General features: G+C 37.8%; 1 protein-coding gene across 2 annotated transcripts in view; it reads left to right on the forward strand.

The window, feature by feature from the left end:
* Positions 1 to 25,508, forward strand: part of LOC122800857 (otolith matrix protein 1-like) — a 205,697-nt gene that overhangs the window by 38,975 nt on the left and 141,214 nt on the right. For both annotated transcript variants that reach the window (XM_044070176.1, XM_044070177.1), the window contains exons 3-4: positions 2,416 to 2,518; positions 14,363 to 14,545. In XM_044070176.1, coding sequence (XP_043926111.1) covers positions 2,416 to 2,518; positions 14,363 to 14,545 — 286 coding nt within the window. The remainder of the gene's footprint in view (positions 1 to 2,415; positions 2,519 to 14,362; positions 14,546 to 25,508) is intronic.

Here is a 25,508-nt window from a genome sequence, read left to right on the forward strand (position 1 = left end):
TATTGCCTCCAACACATTAGGAAAATGGTAGAGAAATGGGCTGGGGTACCTGTTATGCATGTGACTGTGGATATGTAGGTGTGAAACATTTCTAGCACTTGCCTACTAGGTGGCTCTGTGCAATGTCTCATACGCAGAAACAGTAATGCAGATGACTTTGTATGTCACATGTGGGAACCATGGGCAGTGGCAGGATTCTGTGTGGACACATGGGCATTAGTCCCTGTGAATAGTACAGTGGGTAGTAGTGGATGGAATGGTAGCCCATCCTATTGATGTCAAGCTCTCCATGGACTCTGGGTGAAACATTTATTGCCTCATGGATGTTACTCATGGCACTCACCACTTCAGGGAGGCAGATGATATCAAAGAACCCCCTCATGATGATGGCTGTCTTCCAGGGTGGGTTAAGAAAGAAGATGTGCTCATCTACATGTAGAATCACTGTACTGAGGAATGTCTGGAGAATTCCACAGTCTGATGCCTGTGATATACTCAACATGACCCCAGTTTGTCTCTGTAGCTAGTATGGTAAGTGAGTAGGAAAGTTCAGGCAGTCCTGCATTTTCAGCTTGTGGGCCATACATGCCATCCATTGCCCATATAATTTCTCTTTCTATGTTTAGACAGTCCCAGACCTGTAGATCTGTCAGCAAGTAGGATGTAATCCTTTGATGGAACCATTTTGTAGTATGTGGATGGACCTGTCGAGTACCCAGGAGGCAATAGCTTGTTCTTAGCAACTGCTAATTAATACAAGTCAGTGCTGCTGTCAACAAATCTGTTTGCAGTTCCACATTTTTTAGGGTGTTCTTTGCCTTTTTACTAGAACAAAAAAACTCCTGCACTGCTTCATACAAGATGACTATGAATTGTGACTTACTTTGCCCATCCACATTTGTATATCATTCTGCACACATTCAATTGTGCTTCTTCATTTGCATGTCATTATCTATATGTGGGCCATACATAGAGAATCATTACCTGTCTGCTTGTCCTGGTTTCTGGCACAACAATGAGCTGCAAACTTTACTGTCTATGAATATCCCCAGCATTATTGTTGATTTATAAAAAAAAACAGGGTACTCATTTAAAAAAACAACAACTTTAATTATAAATAACCAGAAATTTTACAGGAACAGATTTGTTTTTCAATAGTTTTATGAGTAAAGGCAATGTAAAGTAAAGCAAGTCAGCTACAACTCAAATTCAACAGAGAAAAACAGACACAACTAGAAATCTTGAAAATGGTTGCTACTTTGACTTTTCCATTTTCCTCCTCAAAATGATTACTGCCTTAACTTTCCTCTTCTCCCCAAAAACCCTTTGAGGCAAGTTTCACAGTCATTCTTTTTCTGTACAGAAAGAGATTATCAGAGAAAAACAGGGTTTTCATACAGTTCAAGGTTATACAATATAGACTGTCCAGAAACCGCAAGGACAGATGCACATCAGGTGCAACAAACATTACAACTGACTGATCAACTCATGTTACAGAAAATAATACTAAGGTACCATCCAATAAAAAGTAATGTTTAAGTTATTTCATGCTTTTCTAGTGCAAGTAATAGACTGTACCTCACAACTTAGTAATCTCACTTGAAGACTTAGGGTCTGTTGCTCAGGATAGGGAAGTCTGATATGTTCTGTTTAGTTTGCTATCACTGTGTCCCTCAAAAGGAAAAGTGATTTAGAAAATAGATTGCTGTTCAGGACTAGGTGCTAGGTGGAGAGGTAGAGTGCTTAATGTTCTTTAAGCGCAAACTTACTTTCTCCTTCTTTTATCAAACAAATATGACCTATTCCTTTGTGGCGTAGGTCTACTTGAACCCATAACAGCTTTAAAACACTGCTGACATAATTTGCTTTTGTAATGGTAATTGAGTTTTTGGATAATTCTTTATGCCACTTTGCATCTGTTTGGCTAATTAACTGATTGCCTGCACAAACCATGACTTTAAGCCCAGTGACTGTATAGGTATCTGTGTTAGTGTGTGTAGGGTATTTCTCACTGACAGCATTTATGCTGTATTAGATCTACCATTAGCCATGGTATCTATGATGACACTGCTGATTCTAGAATTACTGCTATTGATGCCAACTTTAACACTAATACTTTGAAAATGCTGACAGAATCTATCAAGTCAAAAGTAAAACAGAGGTGCCAGGAGAAACTTAATTACCATTAGTAACAATTATATTAACTCTGGCACTTGCTTTTCTTTTATGTGTCTGCTTACATCCACCATTTGTTACATCAACATTCCATTTCCTGATTAAGAGTAAAGACCATGCAATTTTAGGTTAGGAAAGTGAGGCATGTGGGTTTATACATGGCAGCTAAATAACTTTACGCCATTCCGGAGTTGTGTAGACATTACATGCTGTTATACACTGTATCTTTTTTTCTTTCAGCTTGGCTTGGCTGATGCTGTTACCCTTGATGGAGGTGATATTTACACTGCTGGCCGTTGCTTCGGACTGCAACCCGTAGCTGGTGAATTTTATGGAACTGGTGGTCAGTTACATTTTTTATTTAATTTTAACTGCTCATATCTAAGTAATTAATAATAAAATGTCTTCTGCTTCCTTTTAATAAAAGTGGTATACTCTCTCTTCTAAGCATCTACATGTCAATTAGTAAAATAAAAGCTAGGTTAATTGCGAGACTGGATGCTTGCGATAGACTATTCATATCAAAGCTGAAAGTGGATATTATGTTGCAGTCATCAAAGCAGTGCAATTTAATCAAGTGAAGACAATTCTGTATACCATAAAGCAACTGAAAGAACATATTGTTTCACATCCAGACAGATATATAGCGATAAGTTGTGCTTTCAGGGCTCGTAAAGTAAATGTGATTTACAAATGACAGAAATTAAATATTCAAATTAAAGCAGGTTAAACAGGCTTTGTCTTGTCTTGTCTAAAAACTAAGAAAATGATAACATTTATTAAAACTAGAAACATATTCACATTGTACAATATAACCATATTTAGTGCTATACTCTCTATCACATGCTTTTTATGATCTTGTCTTGTGATGAAGGACAGTGCATTCATTCATATCATGACTGAAGGTTATATTGCACTGGGATTATACAACTGTATTTCAGGCCAGAATAATACATTACAGGAAAAGTGCTGAGCATGACACATACAGGAATTGAGTGGCTATAATAAGATGTCCCTGATAAAATAGTACATTTTTAAACTTCAAAAATGTAAAAGTTTATTTGTTTTTAAAATTGTCACTATTGTCATCATTGCTTTGTTACAATACCTTGTCATGACAAAAACACTGGTCAGAAGGAAAAATATTGATGGCAAAGAAAGAGCAAGTAACACAGCAAAGATTTCAATGTTACAGGCCTGTCATTTGCAAAATGGGACACAAAGTAATCATTATGTTTGACTGTAATATTGTTATACTAGGGTTTTCATGACAAAGAAAAAAAAAAGTTTTCAGTCTTACATCTGACTTACTGTGTGAACTCAGCTCCTCAGATGGAACAATGCAGCAGTTGCAGCTGACATGGGTATGAGTTTCCAAAATGAATGCTTTTGATAAAAATGTAAGCATCAAATATTAAATATAACAAATATTGCATATTTATTTAATTTGCCAAGATCTAGGGATTAATGTTTACATGCAGTGCAAATATTCAATACTTGTTTGAAAAAAATATATAATTGTTGGGATATTTCTTGGAATTGCACTGCAAACTTATGCGTACAGACTGAAATGTAGCTCTCACAAATGGAGTTCATGTGAAGGTATGCAAAGTACTTCAGTAGGCTGTGCAGGCATACTAGCATGTACTGTCTGTAAGTGGCACATCTTACCATCAGTGTACTGGGAGTGAATAGGCAGTTACAGCAGCCTTGTCTGTTTTGGGTATATCACCACTGTTCTGCTCATCTGGACCAGTGATGTCACTCTGAGGGAATGACTTGGTGTTGGAAAAAGAAAAAAATTAATTAGCTTACGTAAGGAACCTAGGATATAAGGAATGATGACAAATTGCTAGCTGAAAACATAAAAAGTTTTTTGGGTTTTCAACCAAGATGGCTGACAAATAGAAATTACCAAGAGATGCAGATAATTTAGATTTTGACAGTGACAGAAAGACATGAAATACCTGAAGAACCAAGGGGCAGTATTCTCCAAAATACATTGTGGACATTTGTTATACTAAAACGGAGAAGTTGTACCTGTAGAACTTGTAATTATTTGACTTTTCTGTTATCCGGTAGCCTGAATCTACATACATGTGAGTTGTTTCTACATCTTGTCATAAAGAAATGTCCACAAGAAGATAATTAGTTAAGTAGGTACTATTTTTTACAGGAGTTAACCTTAAAACAGAACAACCCAAGGTCAAAATATACCTCGCTTAAAAAAATTGTGAAAAAAATTGAAATACAGAAGATATAGTTCAGCAACAAGGGTGTCAGATTAATAACATTGAAAACTCACTTGTTAATATAGATCGGAGACTAAGATATTATGTTTTTTTCTTGCGAAACACATAAAGTTCCAATCGACAAGAAAAGGAATGCCAGCAAGTAGACCTAAACGCTTAATTTTATTAACAGGCACAAATACAACCAGCGTTTTCGCCACCCTAAACAGGAAGCTTCATCAGAGGTACAAAGCAGCGCGAGAGTGCACTTTAAATAGCAGCTTTAGGTTCAGTAGTGATATTAGATCATTATAATTTCATGTGTTACACATAATTTAAAATTAAAATTAACCGGATCATTAATAAACAAATGTCTGTACAATAAAGGTTGTGACTACTCACATAGCAACCAATACATTGGCTAGACAAAAAAGAACTTGTTCATTTAAACATTCTTAAGATGTTAAGTAAAATAAAATAAAATAAAATAAACCGCTAGAAAGTCCCAAATAAGCGGTTTATTCCTATTTACACCCTACCACTAAAAGGCATGGTCATAAGATGTCTAAAAAAGGTTAGACAATCCCAATAGTGTTTAAGTTTATTTAAAAACTACCTGAACAAAACTAGACCTTATGGAAACAGGGCTTAAATCAGGTAATGCATTTCACATGGAAGCCAACCATAAAACTTTGTAGTACATTTCACATAGACACTAACTTTAAAAATGTATGTAAATATAAAAATTTAATAAAAATTTAATAAAAAACATAAACGTGACAAGTTAAATATTAGCTATTTGGGTATAGTAACACCAAGGGGTATATATATGCACTCATAGGTATCAATTAGGGTCAGGTAAAAGGGGGTCCTTATGATGTCACCTCATATGTGACTTAAGTTTCAAGTAAGGTGCTATATTGCAGCTTTCATTTAAGCCAGGAGCACAAAAGGCATTTAGCTTAAGCTGCCAGAGAAGCTCACGTACCTCCAACGACAGAGATGTAGGACCCCCTCTAACAGACACAGGTAGATGATCTATACCCATAAATACAAAAGCATGTTCAGGGAACGAGTCAATATGTTTGGCCAAAGCGTTCTCACTTTTTCTGTTTTTAATGGCATAAATATGCTAGTAGATCCTGTCCTTAAATCTTCTATCGGTCTTACCGATATAGAAGGCAGGACAACATGAACAGTAAGCTATATATATAATTGACTTTGTATTACAATTTATTCTGTAGCCAATAGTAAATTTCTTGTTTCCCTCTATGGAGAAAAGGCTATCTGTTTTGATGTAAATACAATAGTTACAAGATCCGCAGGAAAAAGACCCCTTAGTTCTAGAAGAGGTAACTCCAAATGTACTAGTTTGGAGAAGGTCCTTTATATTTCGTCCTCTTCTAAAAACCATCAATGGTTTCTCACCAAGTTTGTCAAGAAGAGGTCCATTACTAGCAATAAAGGCCCAGTTCTTATGTAAAATGTCACGTATGAGTGCATATATATACCCCTTGGTGTTACTATACCCAAATAGCTAATATTTAACTTGTCACGTTTATGTTTTTTATTAAATTTTTATTAAATTCTTATATTTACATACATTTTTAAAGTTTGTGTCTATGTGAAATGTACTACAAAGTTTTATGGTTGGCTTCCATGTGAAATGCATTACCTGATTTAAGCCCTGTTTCCATAAGGTCTAGTTTTGTTCAGGTAGTTTTTAAATAAACTTAAACACTATTGGGATTGTCTAACCTTTTTTAGACATCTTATGACCATGCCTTTTAGTGGTAGGGTGTAAATAGGAATAAACCGCTTATTTGGGACTTTCTAGCGGTTTATTTTATTTTATTTTACTTAACATCTTAAGAATGTTTAAATGAACAAGTTATTTTTTGTCTAGCCAATGTATTGGTTGCTATGTGAGTAGTCACAACCTTTATTGTACAGACATTTGTTTATTAATGATCCGGTTAATTTTAATTTTAAATTATGTGTAACACATGAAATTATAATGATCTAATATCACTACTGAACCTAAAGCTGCTATTTAAAGCGCACTCTCGCGCTGCTTTGTACCACTGATGAAGCTTCCTGTTTAGGGTGGCGAAAACGCTGGTTGTATTTGTGCCTGTTAATAAAATTAAGCGTTTAGGTCTACTTGCTGGCATTCCTTTTCTTGTCGATTGGAACTTTATGTGTTTCGCTAGTCTGTTTGCTGTCTTATTTTCGGAGTGATGTTTTTTTCTTGAAACGATACACTTGATTGCCAAATTAATGGGAATATAGTGAAAATATAGAGAAGAAACAACTTAAGAATACATGGAATAACAGAGAAAATGAGGGGTAATAATATATTGAAATTATTTCTAATCAGCTGGCAATGTAAAGGATTAGGCTTTTAGGACAGACTTATTTAGAATGGAAAGAATCCATAGATCAGCTACTGCAACTTCTAATCATAGATTCCCCCCTACCAGATCCATAACTGTGAAATTTTAACATACATTTGGTGCTAAAATCTGTTTGATCAAAGCCTTCTAATAGTCTTGGTAACAACAAAATCAGATTTGACAAGGAATATTTTCCAAAACTGTAGATGAAAGGGAAGGAAAGACTGCTGGCCTTTGATTAAAGTCCTGAGAGAACAGCATCAAAACTCATTTTAATTTCTCAGCAAAATTGAAAGTGCTTCTACCACATGAAACCAAACTCATTGACAGCTTGGAATATGTTGCTTTATGTACCCAGAACAAGAATATTATTGCTAACAGTGAGAACATGGAATGGTATACAGCTATTAAAAGACATGCAGAAACAAGTGTTTGGTAAAGTGTAGTTTCTTCAAAAAGTGCAATGCAATGGAAAACTGAGCTGTTAAGAGTCTTCAGCAAAACCCTATAGAAAGTATAGTGTTTTACTTATACTATTTAATGACTTGTATTAAAAATGAGGAAAAAGGGTGAACATTTTAATATTTTCATAAAATATATTTAAATAATCTAAAGTCCTGACTATACAGTGTAAAGATAAGTAGGTACAATTTATTAATCATCTTAAAATGAAAAAAATATATATTAGTATAAACATTCGGTTTAATACTATGGTTCAGTGTTTATTTTTCCTTTAATACTCTCATTTACACATATTAACATTTAAATTTCCATTTGTTTAAATTTTTGAGTAGTAATGTATAATGGAAGAAAATGTTTCTTTAATATATATGAGGTTGTGTGAGACATGGACACAACTTCAGATAAATGACAACTAATTTTTATCCTCTTTTGCACTTTGACAGCTTGTGTGACTCTTTGACATTCTCTTTCCTGTCCTGTTTCCTGACATTTTGGCTTGCTAGCTAACTTCTCTTTGGTAATGTTATATGTGTTATGCTTTTTGTGGGAACAGAGTCAAATTAAAAGACTAATAGGGGTGAATGTAGATGTCAGAGGAAGTGTTACAGGTAATGTTTTGCTATAAGTGGATATATTCTCTTGACAGCAGCATGATGCCTGCTTGTCTGTTTTTAGAATCCAGATTTCTTATATTAATTTCTGTTTGCCACGTTGCCTATTCTCCCTGCCCTCCTTCTCTCATTATTGTGTTTTTCTGGTGGCTGATATGGACTTTCTCCATCTTGCTCCAGTGTGAAACTTTTCAGCGATACAGATTGACTGGTATACTGCTGTGCCATGCTTCATTGTGTTTCCTGCATTTGGATGTGTTGTATGAGTCAGAATTCATTTTTAGAGATGAAGCATATTGTTTTCATTTGCATGCAACAGTATGGCACAGTGTTGTGAATGCATGTTTTATGGGAGTTCTCATGTGTATCTCTTGGGGATCCCTTATGTGCTGAATGTTCTTTGGATGTTTTCATGTGATAAGCATTTTGTTAAGGTTAACGAGATATGTACTATTGTGGATGGACATTTGAGGGTAATTTTCTTTTCTGTGGATGGATTAGTCCATGTCAGTTTTACAGCTATTACATTGTGTAGTATCTTTGTTGTGAATGTGTGTAGACATTGGTTATTCTTATAGTTTTGTGCTTGCTGGAGGCTCACATTGGTAAGCAGGGAGTGGTAGTGAAGCAAGACACTTAAATGGTCCATTCCTGAATTCATTTGACTTTCTTGAGGCAAAAGTACTTTATAGTATATGTTCAGATTTCATTTAAACTTTGTAAATTAAAGATCACGTGATCCCCTGCTCTGCTGCTGTCTTGTGCACAGCGTAGCATTTGAGTACGTGGCCACTTGCATTATGTTTGGTGTGTTGTGGACTTTGAATGCTTCTGAGGAACACAGTTGCCTTGATTAGTGGCTCTTCCTCATTTGGACATGACAGCATTTTTTGTTTGGCAGCATTTGTGTATTTCTCAGTTATTATCCCTTTGCTGTCAGCTGTTGTGCATATGAATACCATGATTAACTAACACAGTTGAGCAGTGACATTTTTATATATTGACCTAGTTTTGTTTTTGTTTCTCCCATTTATAATATTGACCCATTAATTATTGCTCAAAGATGGCCTCAAGGGCACTAGTTGGTTAGATATATAACTGCTGTTTTCCATTATAGCATACCTTATAATTTGTTTTTGTAGATTTTTTTAGTTCTTTTAATTTTATTTTAAATGTGTTAACCAGGGTTGAGGAACTATCCCAATGGACCTATATTCATCTCAGCCCAAGAGTAAAAAGACAATACACAGCATTATGTAAAAAGACATTTTAAGCACTGTTTGTTTTATAAGTTTTCTCTAGATGTTTAATTTTATGTAATGACTCTATTGATGAAAATAATCCCAGTGTACAGTTACTGGGCAGTGGTAATAATTATTTTAAACTTATTAGTCATATGTGAGCAAGATTTCAACTATATGCCTATGTATTATGCATACAATCCTTAAAAATAAAATCTTACCACTTTTTGTTGATACATTTGCTCTCCAGTAGGAATTAGACAGTTCTAAGGATCCAATCTTATATATTTTTTCATTAAACTACAACTGAACAGTTCCAGGTACTAGCATTAAACTAAGAGATTTTAATCAACAAGGCATTGTGGTATTTTTTACCAAGTAAATGTCATTTCTGGCCTCTCACTTGAATAGTTATATTTTTATGTTCATTAAAGTCTGATCCTATATATTAGTTCAGACATTAAATATGTTATGCTGTTAATCTGTTTTATCATAATTACATTTTGAATTGTGATGTTGCATGTTGTAGTTTGCTTGATACTAGAACATAAGTGCAACTGCATATTTCATTTATGTTGGCATAGTTTCTCACTGTTCTCTATATACTGTTAAGTAGTTAATTTCTATCTATCTCATTTGGTAAATAAAATGATTTATTTCTCCGCTAAGAAAACAAAACAAAAAAAAAAAACAGTGTAATAGCTATGCTTTTGTTGAATGAATGGCTAGCTTACTAAACAATCATAGTTTTTAAGTTCTCTTTCCTGCACATTTATTATTTGTGAATTGGGCACTATTTTAACAATGTACTCCTCTAAGTGCATTTTAAATAACGTTTTATCTTTTTACTGGAAACATTTGGCCCGCATTTTCTGTTGCACCTTTTATGATGTGAGAGCAGAATATTTAGTGTGGCTGTGATACTTTTTCATTAAATTATTTCTTTGTGACGCTAGATACAGACAGAGTATGGCTAGCTGTATACGAACTTGGTGAATGGATAAATTATGCACCTTCTTTGATGTAATATTGTAACTTCAGTAATAATAACTATAAAGTTGTCATCTAATGAGATATTTGGATCAAATTTTCAAAAATGCTATCTATGGGACATTGCTTCATGAACTACATTTCCCTCACCACAAAACATTCCTTCAAAAAGTAATTTTACATCATATCTACAAAGGTGTCCATTATATTCAGTTATATTACTAATCAAACAAAACTAATCCCTACAATTTGCATCTTCAAACAATGCTAATCAAACTAATGATAAAGCACCAAACCAGATAACAACCAGCCTAACATTAGCCCATTATCCTCTGCTTACAATCACTATTGTTTATATTACCCCACTCCCCTCTGCTACCATTGTAAGAGACACCATCCCTAATTTATGCCCCGAGAACTTCATTAAGATAAGAACCACCAAAGGAACTTGACCATATAAATTACTACTCCAACAAAGTCTAGAACAGATAGACTAGGAACCTGCCAGACACAACATGCAAACAGGAGGCCATGCCACATTAGATCTCATCTTTACAAATGTGGCCAACTGATGCACAGGTATTAACATTTTACCCAGCTGCCTTAGCGACCACTGCCGATAGTGTCATATGGGTTTTTCAAATTCACAAACTTACCTTCTTGATAGTCACATCTCAGACATCCCTTGTACAAAACCTAAACACACTTGATCCATACCTCTCAACCTCTTAGAGCAATACATCTGGACAAAGCAATAAATAAAAGTGGGACAAAGGCCCAAAAATAGGGACAGTTTTTAAATATTGCTCTTACAAACTTAGAAAGTTGATATAATAACAGGTTTTGCATTAGCATGAATTTTCTGAAGGGTATGAATTCTGAAACTTAAATGTATGTCATTATTTTCTAACTTCAGTCTTTAATGATTTGCCACTAATTTGCCAGAAAACCACAATTTTATGAAAAACAGACCAAATTTATGGGTCTATATTAGAACATTGAAGTTTCACAACTTCGAATGTTCTAATATCGACCCCTATTCAGCGAATGTTGAAAATAGTGAAGCTGTGGAACACCGAATTTCTTCCTAGAGAAGGAATTTGTTTGACCTTTCCTGTGGCTTCGCTATGTTAGCACTGTGGTGGAAAGGTAAGTGTGCGATTGTGTGGAAGTGAGGGTTAGGGTGTGAGGTAGGTGAGGTAGGGTCAGGGTGTGGGTCAGGTAAGTGTGCGATTGTGTGGACGTGAGGGTTAGGGTGGGGTAGGTGAGTTAGGGTTAGGGCGCGGGTGAGGTGAGCGTACGACAGTGACGGACCTTATGGTTAGGGTTTGGGTTAAGGTTAAGTGGATAACTAGTGGTGTGTGTACAGTTTAGTGTAGGGTTAGATGTAGGATTTTAGGTGTATGTGTGTGGATTGCAGTCTGTTTAGTGTGTTTGTGTGTATGTGTGTCGGAACAGCAAATTTTTTCCCTGGGAAAAAATTTGCTGCTCTGCATGTTCGATATTGTCAGCATTCGCTGAATAGGGGTCGATATTAGAACATTCGACGTTTTAAAAAGTCGATGTTCTAATATACACCCAAAAATATGAGGCAAAAATCTGGACATTCTATGAAAATCTGTACAGCTGAGAGATATGATAAAATGAGTACTCTTAATCGGTCTCTTCTTTATCACATTCAAGACTCAAGTAGCTGCTCTGTTATTTTTCATCAAAACCTCACTGCATTTCCATGACTAGCTATTCCCCCCTATACATCAGAGACTAAGGGGGCAGAAATGTACTTGATTTTCAGATTATATCAGAGACAAGGCCTAGACACTCTGGAAACAAATCTTGCCAAATGGGAAAATATACTGGGTGTAACCTTTCCTCAGACTGCACCCCAGCATAGCAACCAACTCTGCCAAATCCCTATTTTTAAGGGCAAAACAAAAGAAAGTCACAAGCAATCCAAACTATTTTTTGGAAGGAAATAAAGTCCCTCACAGGCCAAATTACAAGCCTGTCATTTTCCTCTAGTACTACCAACCCAATCAACACCTCAGCAGATGACTACAAAAACTATCTCATTTCCTCTGTCCTATTCATTACCAACTCCCCTCTCCCCATGAATTACATATCTTCAGATCATAGCCTTCATCCAGGATGGTATTTCTTAGTAGACTATGCAGATTATGCAGTTCATTTCTACTTCTCACTAATCTCTTTAAAGGAAACTAACATTTTATTAAAATAAAATGAAAACTCTCCTATTCCAGGATCAGCTCACTTTACCCTACCTTCCTTAGGAGAACAGAAGATAAAATTCCCAACCCCATTGCCTATATATTCAAGCTATCCCTTACATCATGAACTGTCTTGCAATGCTAAAACATACCATCATTATCCCACTTCCTAAAGTACATTCTCCCAAAGTCCAAAAACAAACTTCAGTCTCTTCCCGCTAGCCAAAATCTTTGAGCAAATTCTTAATAAATAAATGCTTAATCTTATCAATAGCTTTGGCCTCCTCTAAGAGAAAAGCATCATGGTTTCAAAAATTTAAAAAATGCCTTTAGTACCAGTATAGCCCTTCTCTCGGCAAGATAGCCTCATTACAGCTGGCTTATTTTTTGACATGACTAGAACATTCAGAATTGTAAATCTTAGATTACCCATCACTAAACTGGAAAAATGTAATGTTGATACAATTACAATAGATGGTCCCAAAGCTATCTTGAAAACAATGCATTTCAAGTGCTTTCTAACCAACTTTCATCAAATGGCACCTTTTATTATAGGAGTCTCACAGGGTCAGTATTAGGGCTTCTTATATTCTCTTTATTCAAAAATGACCTCACTGAATACTTTCCCTCATTGAATATTACATTGTACACTGATGACATATTGATTTTAGAATCACGCAAGTCTTCCTTAAACCATCCCAACTCCAATAGTCTTTTTCTAACATTTGCAACCAGACAAAAACTAACTACCTGCTCATTAATCATAAAAAGACCAATTTTTTTTCACCCGACACAAACTGCCACATCTTCCAGTCTTTACCATAACTAATAACCATAACAATTATGTTCCTGTTGTGTCACAATACAAATATTTATGACTTCGTCTCGACTCTTCTCTTACAGTACTCATGCTGACAACGTAGTTACCTAAAATGATGCTTTAGAATCGCACAGCTCCTCTCTTCTACTGCTCACATTACCCGTTGCAAAATGTATTCTTTCAAAGCTGGAATATAGATTACCATTACTGTTCTTTCATTCCTCCTCCTACAATACTGACAGGCATCAGACTGCAGAAAATATAATTTGCCATTTTGCATTGCTTGCATACTTTTTTACCCATGACTGCAACCTTCTCAGGAAACTTAATTGTCTACTAGAAACTAAGAGATCAACCTATCTCATAGGTCTACTGATGTATAAAGTATTAATGAAACATTATTAACCTCCATTGAGAAGAAATTCTCATTCATGCTCACTAAGAAACAATCAAGAAAATGTTATTTCCTTGAGTAGGCCCCTTTCAAAAGAGTTCCAGGAGAGCATGCCTTTTCCAGAATGGGCCGACCTTATGGAACAAACTGCCAAAGCTATATTGCCTAGATTTCTCCCAGGGTTTAAGTCACCCCTTTATAGAACATTTCCACATTGAAATATCATATAACTGCTTCCCTGCAATGGATAGCAAGATTAATCAGTCCAAGCACCATTATAAACATGGACTCTGAAGTATGACCAGTTAATTAATCTGATGTATGTACTGGATATATTGTATATAATATTGCAAGTACTGGACTTAGTACCAAACAATAACTTTTGAATGTCAACGAGATTGCTTATTTGTCCTTATTCAGATGTCTTACCACTACTTTATTAATTTAACATTGTGTTAGAATAATAGATGTTTTGCATCTTCAATTTTGCTTCCATAAACTTATCTTAATTGAACTGTATAACTTTAAACCAAATGTATAATTTAAACCAAGTGTATAATTTATTGTGTTAATTGAAAATCTGTATTCTTGTTTCCTGGGCCTGGGTCATGGCTGAAAAGGTTCTTTGGATGAGTCCCCTTACCTAGTTAGCAAAGACCAAATAAAAAAAAAATAATAAAATAAATATTCTGCCTCAGATTTTTAAGAGTTTGTATGAGATATTCTGTGATATGGGCGCTATCTACATCGGAAAATGAAGGCAAGAAAATCTCACAACTCAGTTTGTCTTTACTTACATTTGCCTTTTATTTAGGTGGAACCAAGTACTATGCTGTTGCTGTTTCCAAGAAATCAAATCAAGATATTTTTTGGAATGGCCTGCAATCTCGAACTTCCTGCCATACTGGAATGGGAAGGACAGCTGGCTGGATTGTGCCAATTGGCTCCTTGGTGACTACAAATCAGTTGCTTGTAGAAAACTGTGATATTCTTACAGGTACCTTCATAGATTGATATTTCTTTGTGCATGCATGTGTTTTCTCAGATACTGAAAACTCGTACAGAATATACAGTTGTAAAATGAAACTTGTAGAGACAGACCCTGAACAATGTACTGGTTATGCTGAAAATTAATATGAAAAAAACAGTAATATTCATCAATATTAACTATAAGTGATGCAAAAATATACTGCACAAGATATCTACAGTAGAATTTTCAAGAAACACAACATGGCTGCCCCAACAAGCCAATTACAATTCACTAATGCTTAGAAAAATGACTACTGTATTTAAATACTCGATGGTTGGTCTTGACATTTACAATATCATGCAAATGGAGAAATGCTTAATAGATACATTTTCTAATAACAATAAATACACACATGGCCAGATTCAATAAAGCCGACACAGTCAGTGGTAGTCCATTGTTTTGGATTCAGTAAGCGGCTGTACATGGTGTGTAGAGCCGCACACAGCCGAGCAATCGAGGTAAACACAGTGTCATGCAAATTACAGCATAAGCAGCTGAACTGTATGCTAATCAACCAATCCAAGATGGAGGAGATATTAAGCTATAAAGCAAACGTTTAGAGTCAGTGCTGGTTTTTCCTGTGAATTTCAAAACCTATTGGCATACAGCCACGGAAAAAACTCTACACAGAAACAGTGTTAGGGCTGCTGCTGAAATTCATGTGTATGTGCAACAGGCTGAATACTATGCTGCTGCTGCTGCTAATAGACCATGGCCAAGAAGGTGAAGAGTTTTCAGACCCCAGGTAACTTATCATAGTCTACATGATGTGGAAATTGCAGAGCGCTACAGGGTAGATAGAGACGTACTACAGGAACTCTGCAACTCTGTTGTCCTCAACTCAGATCCATGGCAAACCAAGGGAACCCATCATAGTGGAAACAAAGTTATGTGTAGCACTTAGAATCATAGCTGCAGGTACCTTTTAGAGACCAACAGGGGACATGCTGGAGGTGTCACAGGCACCAGTATCCAGGATCCTATATCAATTCTTGAATGCTATGCTCCAACATGCTAGTGACCATATATATTTCCCCGCACTCCTGAGGATAGGGCCAGAAATATGTAGGAGTTCTACCCTGTAGCACGCTACCCTGAAGTACTGGGTGCCATAGATTGCACACTTGTAGAAATTAAGGCACTCCCTGGGCAACAGGGAAGGCTCTACATTAATAAAAGAGCTTTCACTCTGTTAACTGCCAAGTCATATGTAATGCCAAGGGAATTATCTTGAATGTGTGTGCTAGCAACGCAGGTATCTGGCACACCTCCCAACTGTATCACATATTCACTAGGGGGAATAACTCACAGGGTCATTTACTGGGAAATACAGGTCATGCACTGGAACTGTGGCTGATGTTACCCATCAGAAATGCGCACACACCTGCTGAATAATGCCATAGGGAGGCACACTATAGATCCTGTGTTTGGGCTGCTGAAGTTGTGGTTCCAGTGCTTAGATACATCTGGTGGAGCTCTGCAGTACAATCCATGGACATGTACTGAAATATTGACAGTATGTGCCATGCTACACAACATAATCCTGAGAAAACAGCTTCAGCAGGATCAAAAGAGGAAGGGGCACACATCCCACCACCAATGGCAAGGGCACCACAGCCATACACAGGTGAGGAGTCAGGGGGAAGCAGCAGCTGCTGTTGGTCTAGGCAGACATAGGCGTGCTCAATATGCCCTTGCATTGGCTAAAAGACAACACATAGCACACTCACTCACCACCTAAAGGCTTATAACCATCCTCCTATGCATATACATATAGTCACATTGATGCCAGGCAACTGTCACAACCTTTATATCTCTGTGTATTGGTTGTGTACTGTTTTTATAAGACAGAGTCAGCCTTGAACAAAAACTGTTGCAACTGCTGGATTTACAAGGTAATTGTTGAACCTGGAGTGTATTGTGTAGTAATAAGAATGACTGGCATATCCATGCGTGTTGCTACTTGGTAGCGTAAACAAGTAAAAGGTGGAAGAGTTGTACAGCAATTACCTTAACATGTGACAGCAGAGACCTATTTGACTTATATGTGTTTATTATTAAGTAGTGGGCCTCAGGCATCAAAGATTCACACACTCATACCTCTCAAAAGTAGTGATGGTCACTGCATGCCCTCAGCTTAGCAGCATACGTTTGTACTGGAAAATCATTAAAGAGAGAAGTTACAATGTAGTGTTACACATTGCAGTTTCAGACTTCACAGCTCTCACAAGATCATTAACAATAAAGATGGAAAAATGTTAATTCTATCAACTATGTAACTTTCTAAGACCAATATAAGTCAAAGGTACAATTACCAGTTCAACATCACAGATGCAGATATGCTAAGCACTAAGTCAGCTATGCACCCCGATCATCAGACACAAAGCTTATGCATCCCTCAATCCAAAAGATACAAAACAGGGATATGGCACAGTTATTATCACTTGCACAGGGTGTTGGGGGGACCTAGGCTCACACAAAAGATTGATGAGTGTGTGTGAGTTAGAAAGAGAAGCAGGCAGGCATTTGGATAAAGCAAAAAATGGCCAGTGATACAAAATGAGTATTAAGCTGCATAGCTGAACCATGTAACTGTTGTGTGTGTCTGTATGGGTCCTTCAGGTGAAATTGGTGTGTGAGTGTTTGCATGAACACAGCCAAGGTCTGTGCTAGCTCTATGTCTTGGTTTGTTGGACAGGTGTGAGCCATGCATACTAGAGGTGGCATTTCATCATTGTCATCCCCAACCATGAGAACTGGCTCTGCCAAGAGTTGCACTGGCACATCCATGCCCACTGTCAGATGCATTGCTGCTATCTGAACATGACTGATAGCTGCTTAATAAGCTCCCCTCACATGGGCTCCCAGGACTGCAACCCCATCGCCTGCAATGTCTAGGTGTGAACAGCTCACCCACTGATGGAGCAGTGGAACTACTGCCATTATGGGAGCATGATTGGACATGGCCATGTTGGCTAACAGCAGATTATGTGGCTGATGTATGCCCACGAGGATGTCATCCTCTTCCCAGCAGATATTCCATCATAGACACCACTTGTTTCAAAGTGTCATTAATCTGATCCATTGAATTGGTAACACGGTGGAGGCAGTCATGTATGTCAGCCTGTGCTACATCTACAACCTTAAGCGTTTCTCTGGAGGACTATGGAAATGTGCCCTAAACATATGTTGAGTGGCACAGTAAGAGACACCTGGATCAGGTGGAGGATGGAGAGCAGGCCTTCTCTGAGCACCCCTAACAACCCTCCTGCATGACACCTCACCCACACTTTGGCTACAGGCAGAGTCAACAGGCACTGAAGCCACAGTAACCACACTTCCCTGATCAATTGTCTTGCCCTTCACCTGTCTGATATCTGAGGGCTCACTGGAAATGGTAGGTATAGGCCTACTGGTTGTGTCCATTGGAACTTCAGGGGATGGCTGTATGTCAACCCCAGTGTCAGATTCAACCTCTGCATCCCCCGACTGTGCCTCTGTTTGGCCACAATCATTATCAGAGTCTGCTCATACTCCGACATCAGGTTGTAGAAGTCCCACACATCCACTGGCAGGATCACCTGCGATAATAAGTAAAAAACACAGAAACAATTAATACCTACACTACTGTAGTCCAATATATGCTAACAAAATAACAGTGGTGCTGCTAACAGACAGTACAGCAATACACACAACAATCCTGACATCAACTTCACACACTAAAATATTTATTGCTCATCAGTACTGACATAAAAATGTTTGGCTTAACAAACATGATGGTATACTCAGTATGCTGGATGGTACTGGAAGAAGTTAAGCAAAAGGTAAGGACAGTATCGCCACAATTAACAGTAACACAGGGGGTAATACTCTTGCTCCTTTTTATGTCCATTAGAGTGGCCTAATGGTTAAGGTGTTTGCCTTACAAACACAAGGTGCAGGGTTTGAGTCTCACAAGGGATAATTGTCTAGGCTTACAATGGCTCACAAGGGCAGTTAGCCTAGTACTAACCTATGAACCTATGAACTATACTTTCAACAAGAACTTAGATGACAAGTCCAACCTAAGCCCATGTGTAATCAATCAGAATGTGTTGTTAACTGTAGCAATCTTCAATCCTCCCCAAAACATTCTTGTGAAACATATCTAATCTATTGATTTAAATTTTTTACTATACAACAGTATTTAACAATAGAGATACAAAAGCCTACCTGGAAGCTTTTCCTAGGGCATGCTTGCTGTCCCAGAAACAGTAGCACCGATGTCGATGTCATGCTGTTCTGCACTTTCCTGGGAGCTATCTGGATCTCTGACAGTGGACAGGACCTCTTAATTTGCTAGTGGTGGCTCTGTAGCAGACCCCCCTGGTACCCACCTGATCACAGGCCACTGCAGCTGCTCTTCTCTATGCAGATAAGATCATGTCAGTGGCTCTATGGTGCACCTGGTCATGTGTCCTGCTGTGGATGCCCACTGCATTAAAGTCTGCAATGTTCTGCTGCCAAATTTGCATTCTACCTGACATATCTTCAAATTCTGTCTCAAGCAGGAAGGCACCATGTCACCAAAAAACTTCAACAATGACCTGATTTTCAGGATCAGTGAAGGTTGGTTTTTGAGGATTAAGATACCTGGATGGCATAGTTCTAGGTGTCTTAAAAGAGAGCAGAAGGATAATACACATAAGTTATCACATAACTACAAAATAACTGTTCCCAGATAAAACAGAAAAAGTAGCATTTCAGTGTTATTCACTGGAGAAACAAAGATGTAATCCACAAACCATGTTTAATAAGCGCTTTCGCTATTATCAATGTCCCACCTTCATCAGACCGCCTGATGAAGGTGGGACATTGATCTTACCGAAAGTGCTTATTAAACGTTGTTTGTGGATTACATCTTTGTTTTTTTGACTCCGCTCGCAGTGTTACTCGCTTTGTTGTTTTTAAAGAGTTTAGTTCTTTGGTTTAAGTTTATTCACTGGAGAAACAAAAAACAGTTTAGAGAGTTGAAATATGAACAACAGGATGGATGCAAAAAAGGAGATTAACAATAGCAACATATCCTTGTTTGTGCCTTAACTGAAATGGAGCTTTGCTCCCCCACCCCCAAAAGAACAGGCAAATTACACATTTTGCTAACAAGCCATCTTTGAAATGCTATAAATACTATCAAATGAACTGTCCCTAAAACATGTCTACTGATTTAACACAAAACATTCCATGTTAAGGTATTGCCAATCATGTATACCTGTGAAATGCCTTGACAAACATGGCCATGCCATGAATACACTTCTAAGTAATGCAGACAGATAAAAGTGTAAAAGCCTTTGCTAATCAATATATAAGTATATAAAACTATTAAACAGATTTTTCTCAATTACATTTCAGCATATGCAGTATGTAGCCGACAAAATGCAAAGATACCTTTTCAAGTTCAGTAATCCTCTGTGCAGATATATCTGAAAATAAAAGCCTCTTTTCTGTGCTCTTCACATAATCAAGTCTCTGCACCTTCAGTTTCCCTAGCTTCATAGTTGTGTTTTTATGGTGTAGATTCATGGCTGTCAGCAAGGTGAAGATGCAAAAGAGGCGTGAACTCATTAAAATTGCAAAATTCCAAATACTTGGCTCCATGTAGCAAATGTAAATATAGTGTAGGCACTCTCACAGTGTTTGTTTTTAAAGGACTGCAACTGTGAATGATTACTGGCAGAGGGAAGGAAAACACAACAGCAATGCAGACTGCCCTACATTCAATGGTTGTATCAGGTTAGACTTACAATGTGTTAGATGTAATTTTGTCAAGGTTGGAAATGTAAGTAAGCAGCACACAATTCACAGGTTCTGTTCATTAACATCCAACCTCGCCTTCATTTTTTGGCAACTGCATATTATATTGATACCATTTAATATCCTCACATATTTTAAGGACAATGAGATAGAATGGCTTACAGACTGCATGTCTCGGATTACTGGTCAGATAAGAGAAGAATGACCAACAGACACAGAGAGATAAGACAGAGCTGCATATTTGCAAGGAATACTAATAACTGGTTGTGTGATCACTTAATGCACTACATCCAAAAATAATAAATATACAAATAACACTTGCATGGTTTCATATTACTGTAGATGATGTTGCAGCTGGTTGTATGCAGAATGATTTCAGTTCCTTGCTGCACAGATGTTTGTGTGGCAGAGGATTAAGGTACCCTTACTGTGTTCTGAAGGTTCATTAGAGTGAGAGTTCAGAGCTATGTAGAAATATTTCATGTGTACTAACATTTTGTAGTGTGTATGTCATAGATTGATTTTCCTCATTTCAACTATGTTTCCCTTTTTTCTTTTTTTTTTCCTTTCTTTTGTTTGGGGCCAGTGTTTGTGTGATGTGCAGCTAGTTCAAACATGGGAAATGGAGAAAAAAATGAATGTCAAGTTTGGCTGTGCTTATTTCATTTGTGCGAAGTGTGGCAGTGTGCAAACTGGATGACTGGCCCACACAAGAAGCAGACAGAACACCTGCAAACAGGGCATCTGTAAAAGGGCAAAAGTCAAAAACAATACACTGTTGCAATTTTTGTTTCCATTGCACAATTGCACTTAGTGACATTGTGCAGCAATTAGCAAGGTTCCCCAACAGCTGCAGCCATTGAACACCTGCAGATAGGACTCAGACAGACAATAATTGAAACCAGATACATTCCATTAATTCTGTTGGGCACCATGCAAACCTGCTAAGCAGTATTGCATGACAATTAACACAGAGACCTTAAGAATTATTAGGAAATTAGAAAATGTCATGTAACTAGTCCTGTTGCAGCAGGTGTAAGTGTAGGGTTGGAGTATAAATGGCCCTGGGTTCCAGTACAAGGTCTGTAACCTATTTTTACTGTTGTGACAGAGCAGTTTATAGCAATAAACTGAAAAATAGTCAAGTGTTATTTCAACATTCTTGCAGCAACAGGTGTAAGTGTAGGACTGCCATACATATGGTCATGGTCCTGGATTCTAATATAGGATATTCCATACACTTTTGCTATTGTTCAACTTCCCATTATATCCACTCTCACTTATAACACTTTAGATAGTGTAGCTGATATGAATTATATGTATTAGGGATGAGACACCATTACTGTGCTTTCAGATGTAAGACTGAGGCTATACAGTCTACTATATTTCTTTAAGTATAATTCTGCTATCTGGACTTGCATGGCTTCATAGTTATATCAGACACATGCACAATTGGATCTATATCCAATAAACTTGTCAGGCCACACACATACATGTGTAGCAACTCAGACTGTCACCTGTATTTATGTATGATTCCATACTATGTCTGAGCAGCACTTCTTCTGTGGCAAAGATGGAAAAATCAACGCTGTGGAAGAAAATGTTTTGTCCCTTATGCCTAAGTTTGAATCCACATTGTAAAAATCAATTTTCCTCAGTGTATAAAGGTAAAAACAAATGTGTCAGGTCATTGCATTTATGCCCCACTGCATGTCTGCATACTTAACTCACCTAACAGTTACCATCCAATTTCCAATATATATATATATATATATATATATATATATATATATATATATATATATATATGTGTCCAGGCTACATCGGTAGACACCCCTCAAACTAAAGCCAAGTGTCAGATTAACCTTCCAGTTTCAATTAACTAATTCCTCCCTGCTGCTTGGTACTGCTGCTCTCTGCTTAACATCATACAAATGCAGTTGGCATTGTGCTTTGGATTGCATACTACCAGTAAAGGTGATAATTGGAACTGGCAAGAAAGCATCAGTTTTCATTGCTCTAGTTTGACTGGTAGACATGGCTGGCATTAGAGAGGAAGGTACCAAGTTTAAGGCACAGAGATAGGGTGTCCAGGAGTCCAGGATATTTGTTGGACTCCTGGTAAAGCACCACAGCTGAAGGCTTCTGAAGGGGGACTATTCTGGCTCCTAGTACAAGTCTGAGGAGGGGAATAGTTTGTCCCAGGCTGTATCCAGTGCCACTGGTATCCCATGCACTGGAGAGCAGTATAGGCATCATTTTAATTACCTATACAGGCATAAAAAGGGATACTCTCAACTGTTGGTTGTATGAGTTTGAGACCATGGACAACCCACAGCTGTGTAAGTATGACATTAAGAGAGTACTTGTAAGACTTAGAAAACTAAATATAGCAAGATTGGTATGCATAATGCTGTTCTGTTCTTTTCTGCTCTTTCCCCAACTCCCACAAAATGTGAGTTCAATCAGCAGGCTCATGTTTCTTGATTGAAGAGACTGAGGGAAGCAAGTGGTATGTATGCAGCAGAAGAGAAGTGTTATTGTAGATTTAAAAGTTAAAGATAGATTTTTTGGTCTTTTATAGGGCTGTATCAAATTGAATATGCATATCCCAACTGTAAAAACAAGGATGCATGCATTTGTCTGTGGCACAAACCAATTGTAGGACTCCATTATTAGACTGTAGTCAGAGGTTGTGGGTTCAAATACTGTGATTCACAACTGTGCAGTACTGTTATTTCCTCAATAATATTTACATTAAATTAAAAACTCTACACCTGTGGCACAAATGCCCTGCTGTAAACTATAATCTGTGTAACTGGAATAAGCATACGTGCAATATATGCACATTTCAATTATTGCTTTCAGCAATCTGTAGTGTAGTGTGTATTTGTTAGGATGTATACTTAAATGTGTTACTTCAGATAAAAGAGTTGTATAATTGCATTAATGCATTGTATGTTACATATGATGGTACACATTTTATCTCTGTTTTTTCCCCCTCATCCCAACCCTTATCTCTCTTTTTTTATTTTCTATTATGTGTCATCAGAATGTCTCCATGTCATCTATGTGTACCACATCACTAAATACTATACAGCACAGTGAAGTAGGCTAGCCCCAGTGAATCAGCCTGCCCCCGCTCAAATGGCTCCAGCATCAATGTCCAGCACATCTGGGAGCCAACCTGACAGCACTGCTTTTCTTGCCCCTGCACTACCTCTGCCCTTAGATAGTACTGCCCTGTAAGCTGGTGCACTGGTACCTTCTGGGAGCAGTGGCAGAGGTGGTGATTTCATCACCTGCTGGGAGATGCCAGGGTTGGTGCATAGGGTCATGAACTGCACCATTGGTGTACACCTACACTGGATGGAGAGGCTGCTCTCACTCATGGGCAGTAGGAGGAGAAGCTGTCAAGCACTCCAGCCACCAGTGGAGTAAGGGGACAGTGATAAAAGTCCAGTGGGTGAGGACTCAATTCTCACTGTTTCCAAGCTTGGCGAGCATGGGCCTGTGTTGTCTCCTCACTCACTGTCCTCATCTCGTGTCTTGTTTGTTTGCATTTGCTTCCTCACCTGCCCAACTTATCTGACCCAGACATACCTACATTCCTTAGCCAGCAGTCCTCTTACTGAATTAAAAAAAATAAAATGGGTACCTGTCCCATAAAAAAAAAAAAAATAGTCGCATACATAGCTCTCCATTTCACATATGTGTCTTCTTGACACACTTGATTTGGTCCAAATGGTTATACAACATGATTACATTGTTGTCACCCCTCTCTCTGGAGACGACAGTCCAAATTCAGCTAATATTCTGCACATATGATCAGTTTTTACTGTTGAAGAAATGGATAGTTATGATTCTTTCCTCCCTCCCTTCTGCACATTCCTCTATTGCTTTCCCTTGGTTCTTCCCCCTGCTTGTTCCCCCTTTCACCACTTTCCTATCTACCCCATTTTAACATCTATAATCTGGTCAAAGAATAGAATCACATACAACATATGTAGGTAGCAGAACAAGCAATGGATCCCTTCATTTTTTGGCCTCTATATTTGTGCAGAGTTTTGTGTCATGCAGCAATACCAAGTGATGGTGAGCAACAGTACAGTGCTGTTGTTACCTCCTCACAATGCAGCTTAACCCCACTGTGCTATGCCAACACACATTAACACATGTGCTATAAAGAATTCATGTCATTGCGTTATCACTATTTAGTTAAATTATTTAAAAGTATTAGATACACCTGGATTTGAACCCAGTATCATATGGGCTCAAAAGGAAATGTGTCAATGCATTTACACCTGCTGCCACAGAGTCAGTTAAGCAGCAGGTGCATTTCTTAGACTCAGTATTAACTGACAGACATTAACAATTCTGCTCACGTTTGTGCACTGCTTAACTATGCGCAAGCAGGGAAAGTATTTGAAATGTGTATCTCACATGCACAAACACTTTGCCAACCTTCGCACAATCCCACTGCTCACTGTGCTATGGAAAAGTAAATATTATTATGTATATCTGCTGATGTTCATCGTGTGACACTGCTGCAGTCATTACACTTGGGTTATCCTGCCGTCAGGCAGTTCCCCAGCCAGCCTGAGTTCCAAAGTCTTGGTCCGGCATCGGTTGCTGTCGCCTCCTCCCTGACGTCAGTGCGACAGGGGTATATAAGATGCAGCTGACACCATTTTCTTCAGTCTTTCTTGCTGCGCGGTGCCCGAAGCAAAAGCAGTTCGCAAGTGCCGGTCGGCCTACTCCTGAGATTTTCATTCTGAATCCAGAACCGAAGTCTTCTACAAAGCTAACTACCCCGTTGGGGAAACTTTTTCTTGCCTCAGACCGATGTCAGTAAAAGTTAATAACGGTATTTCTTGTGGGAAGCAAATACATCATAAGGATTTCCATTCTTATTTTATCCCATGCCTAGGTCCAGACCACGACGTTCCTGGTTGTCTGTTTTGTGCTAGGTTTAATAAGCGCACTATTAAACGTCGGTTTGATTTTGCCCGACATTACTTTGGCAGAAAATTTAATTATACCATGCAGTCGGAACTTCCGACGACCGGTATTCATAAAAAGACAAGGACAGGCATCCGAGGTCCAAAACTGACGACGAAGCCTCTTCCAGGCCAGT

The sequence above is a fragment of the Protopterus annectens genome, chromosome 4.part1 (assembly GCF_019279795.1).
Source record: "Protopterus annectens isolate FY-2018-M chromosome 4.part1, PAN1.0, whole genome shotgun sequence".
NCBI lineage: Eukaryota > Metazoa > Chordata > Ceratodontiformes > Protopteridae > Protopterus > Protopterus annectens.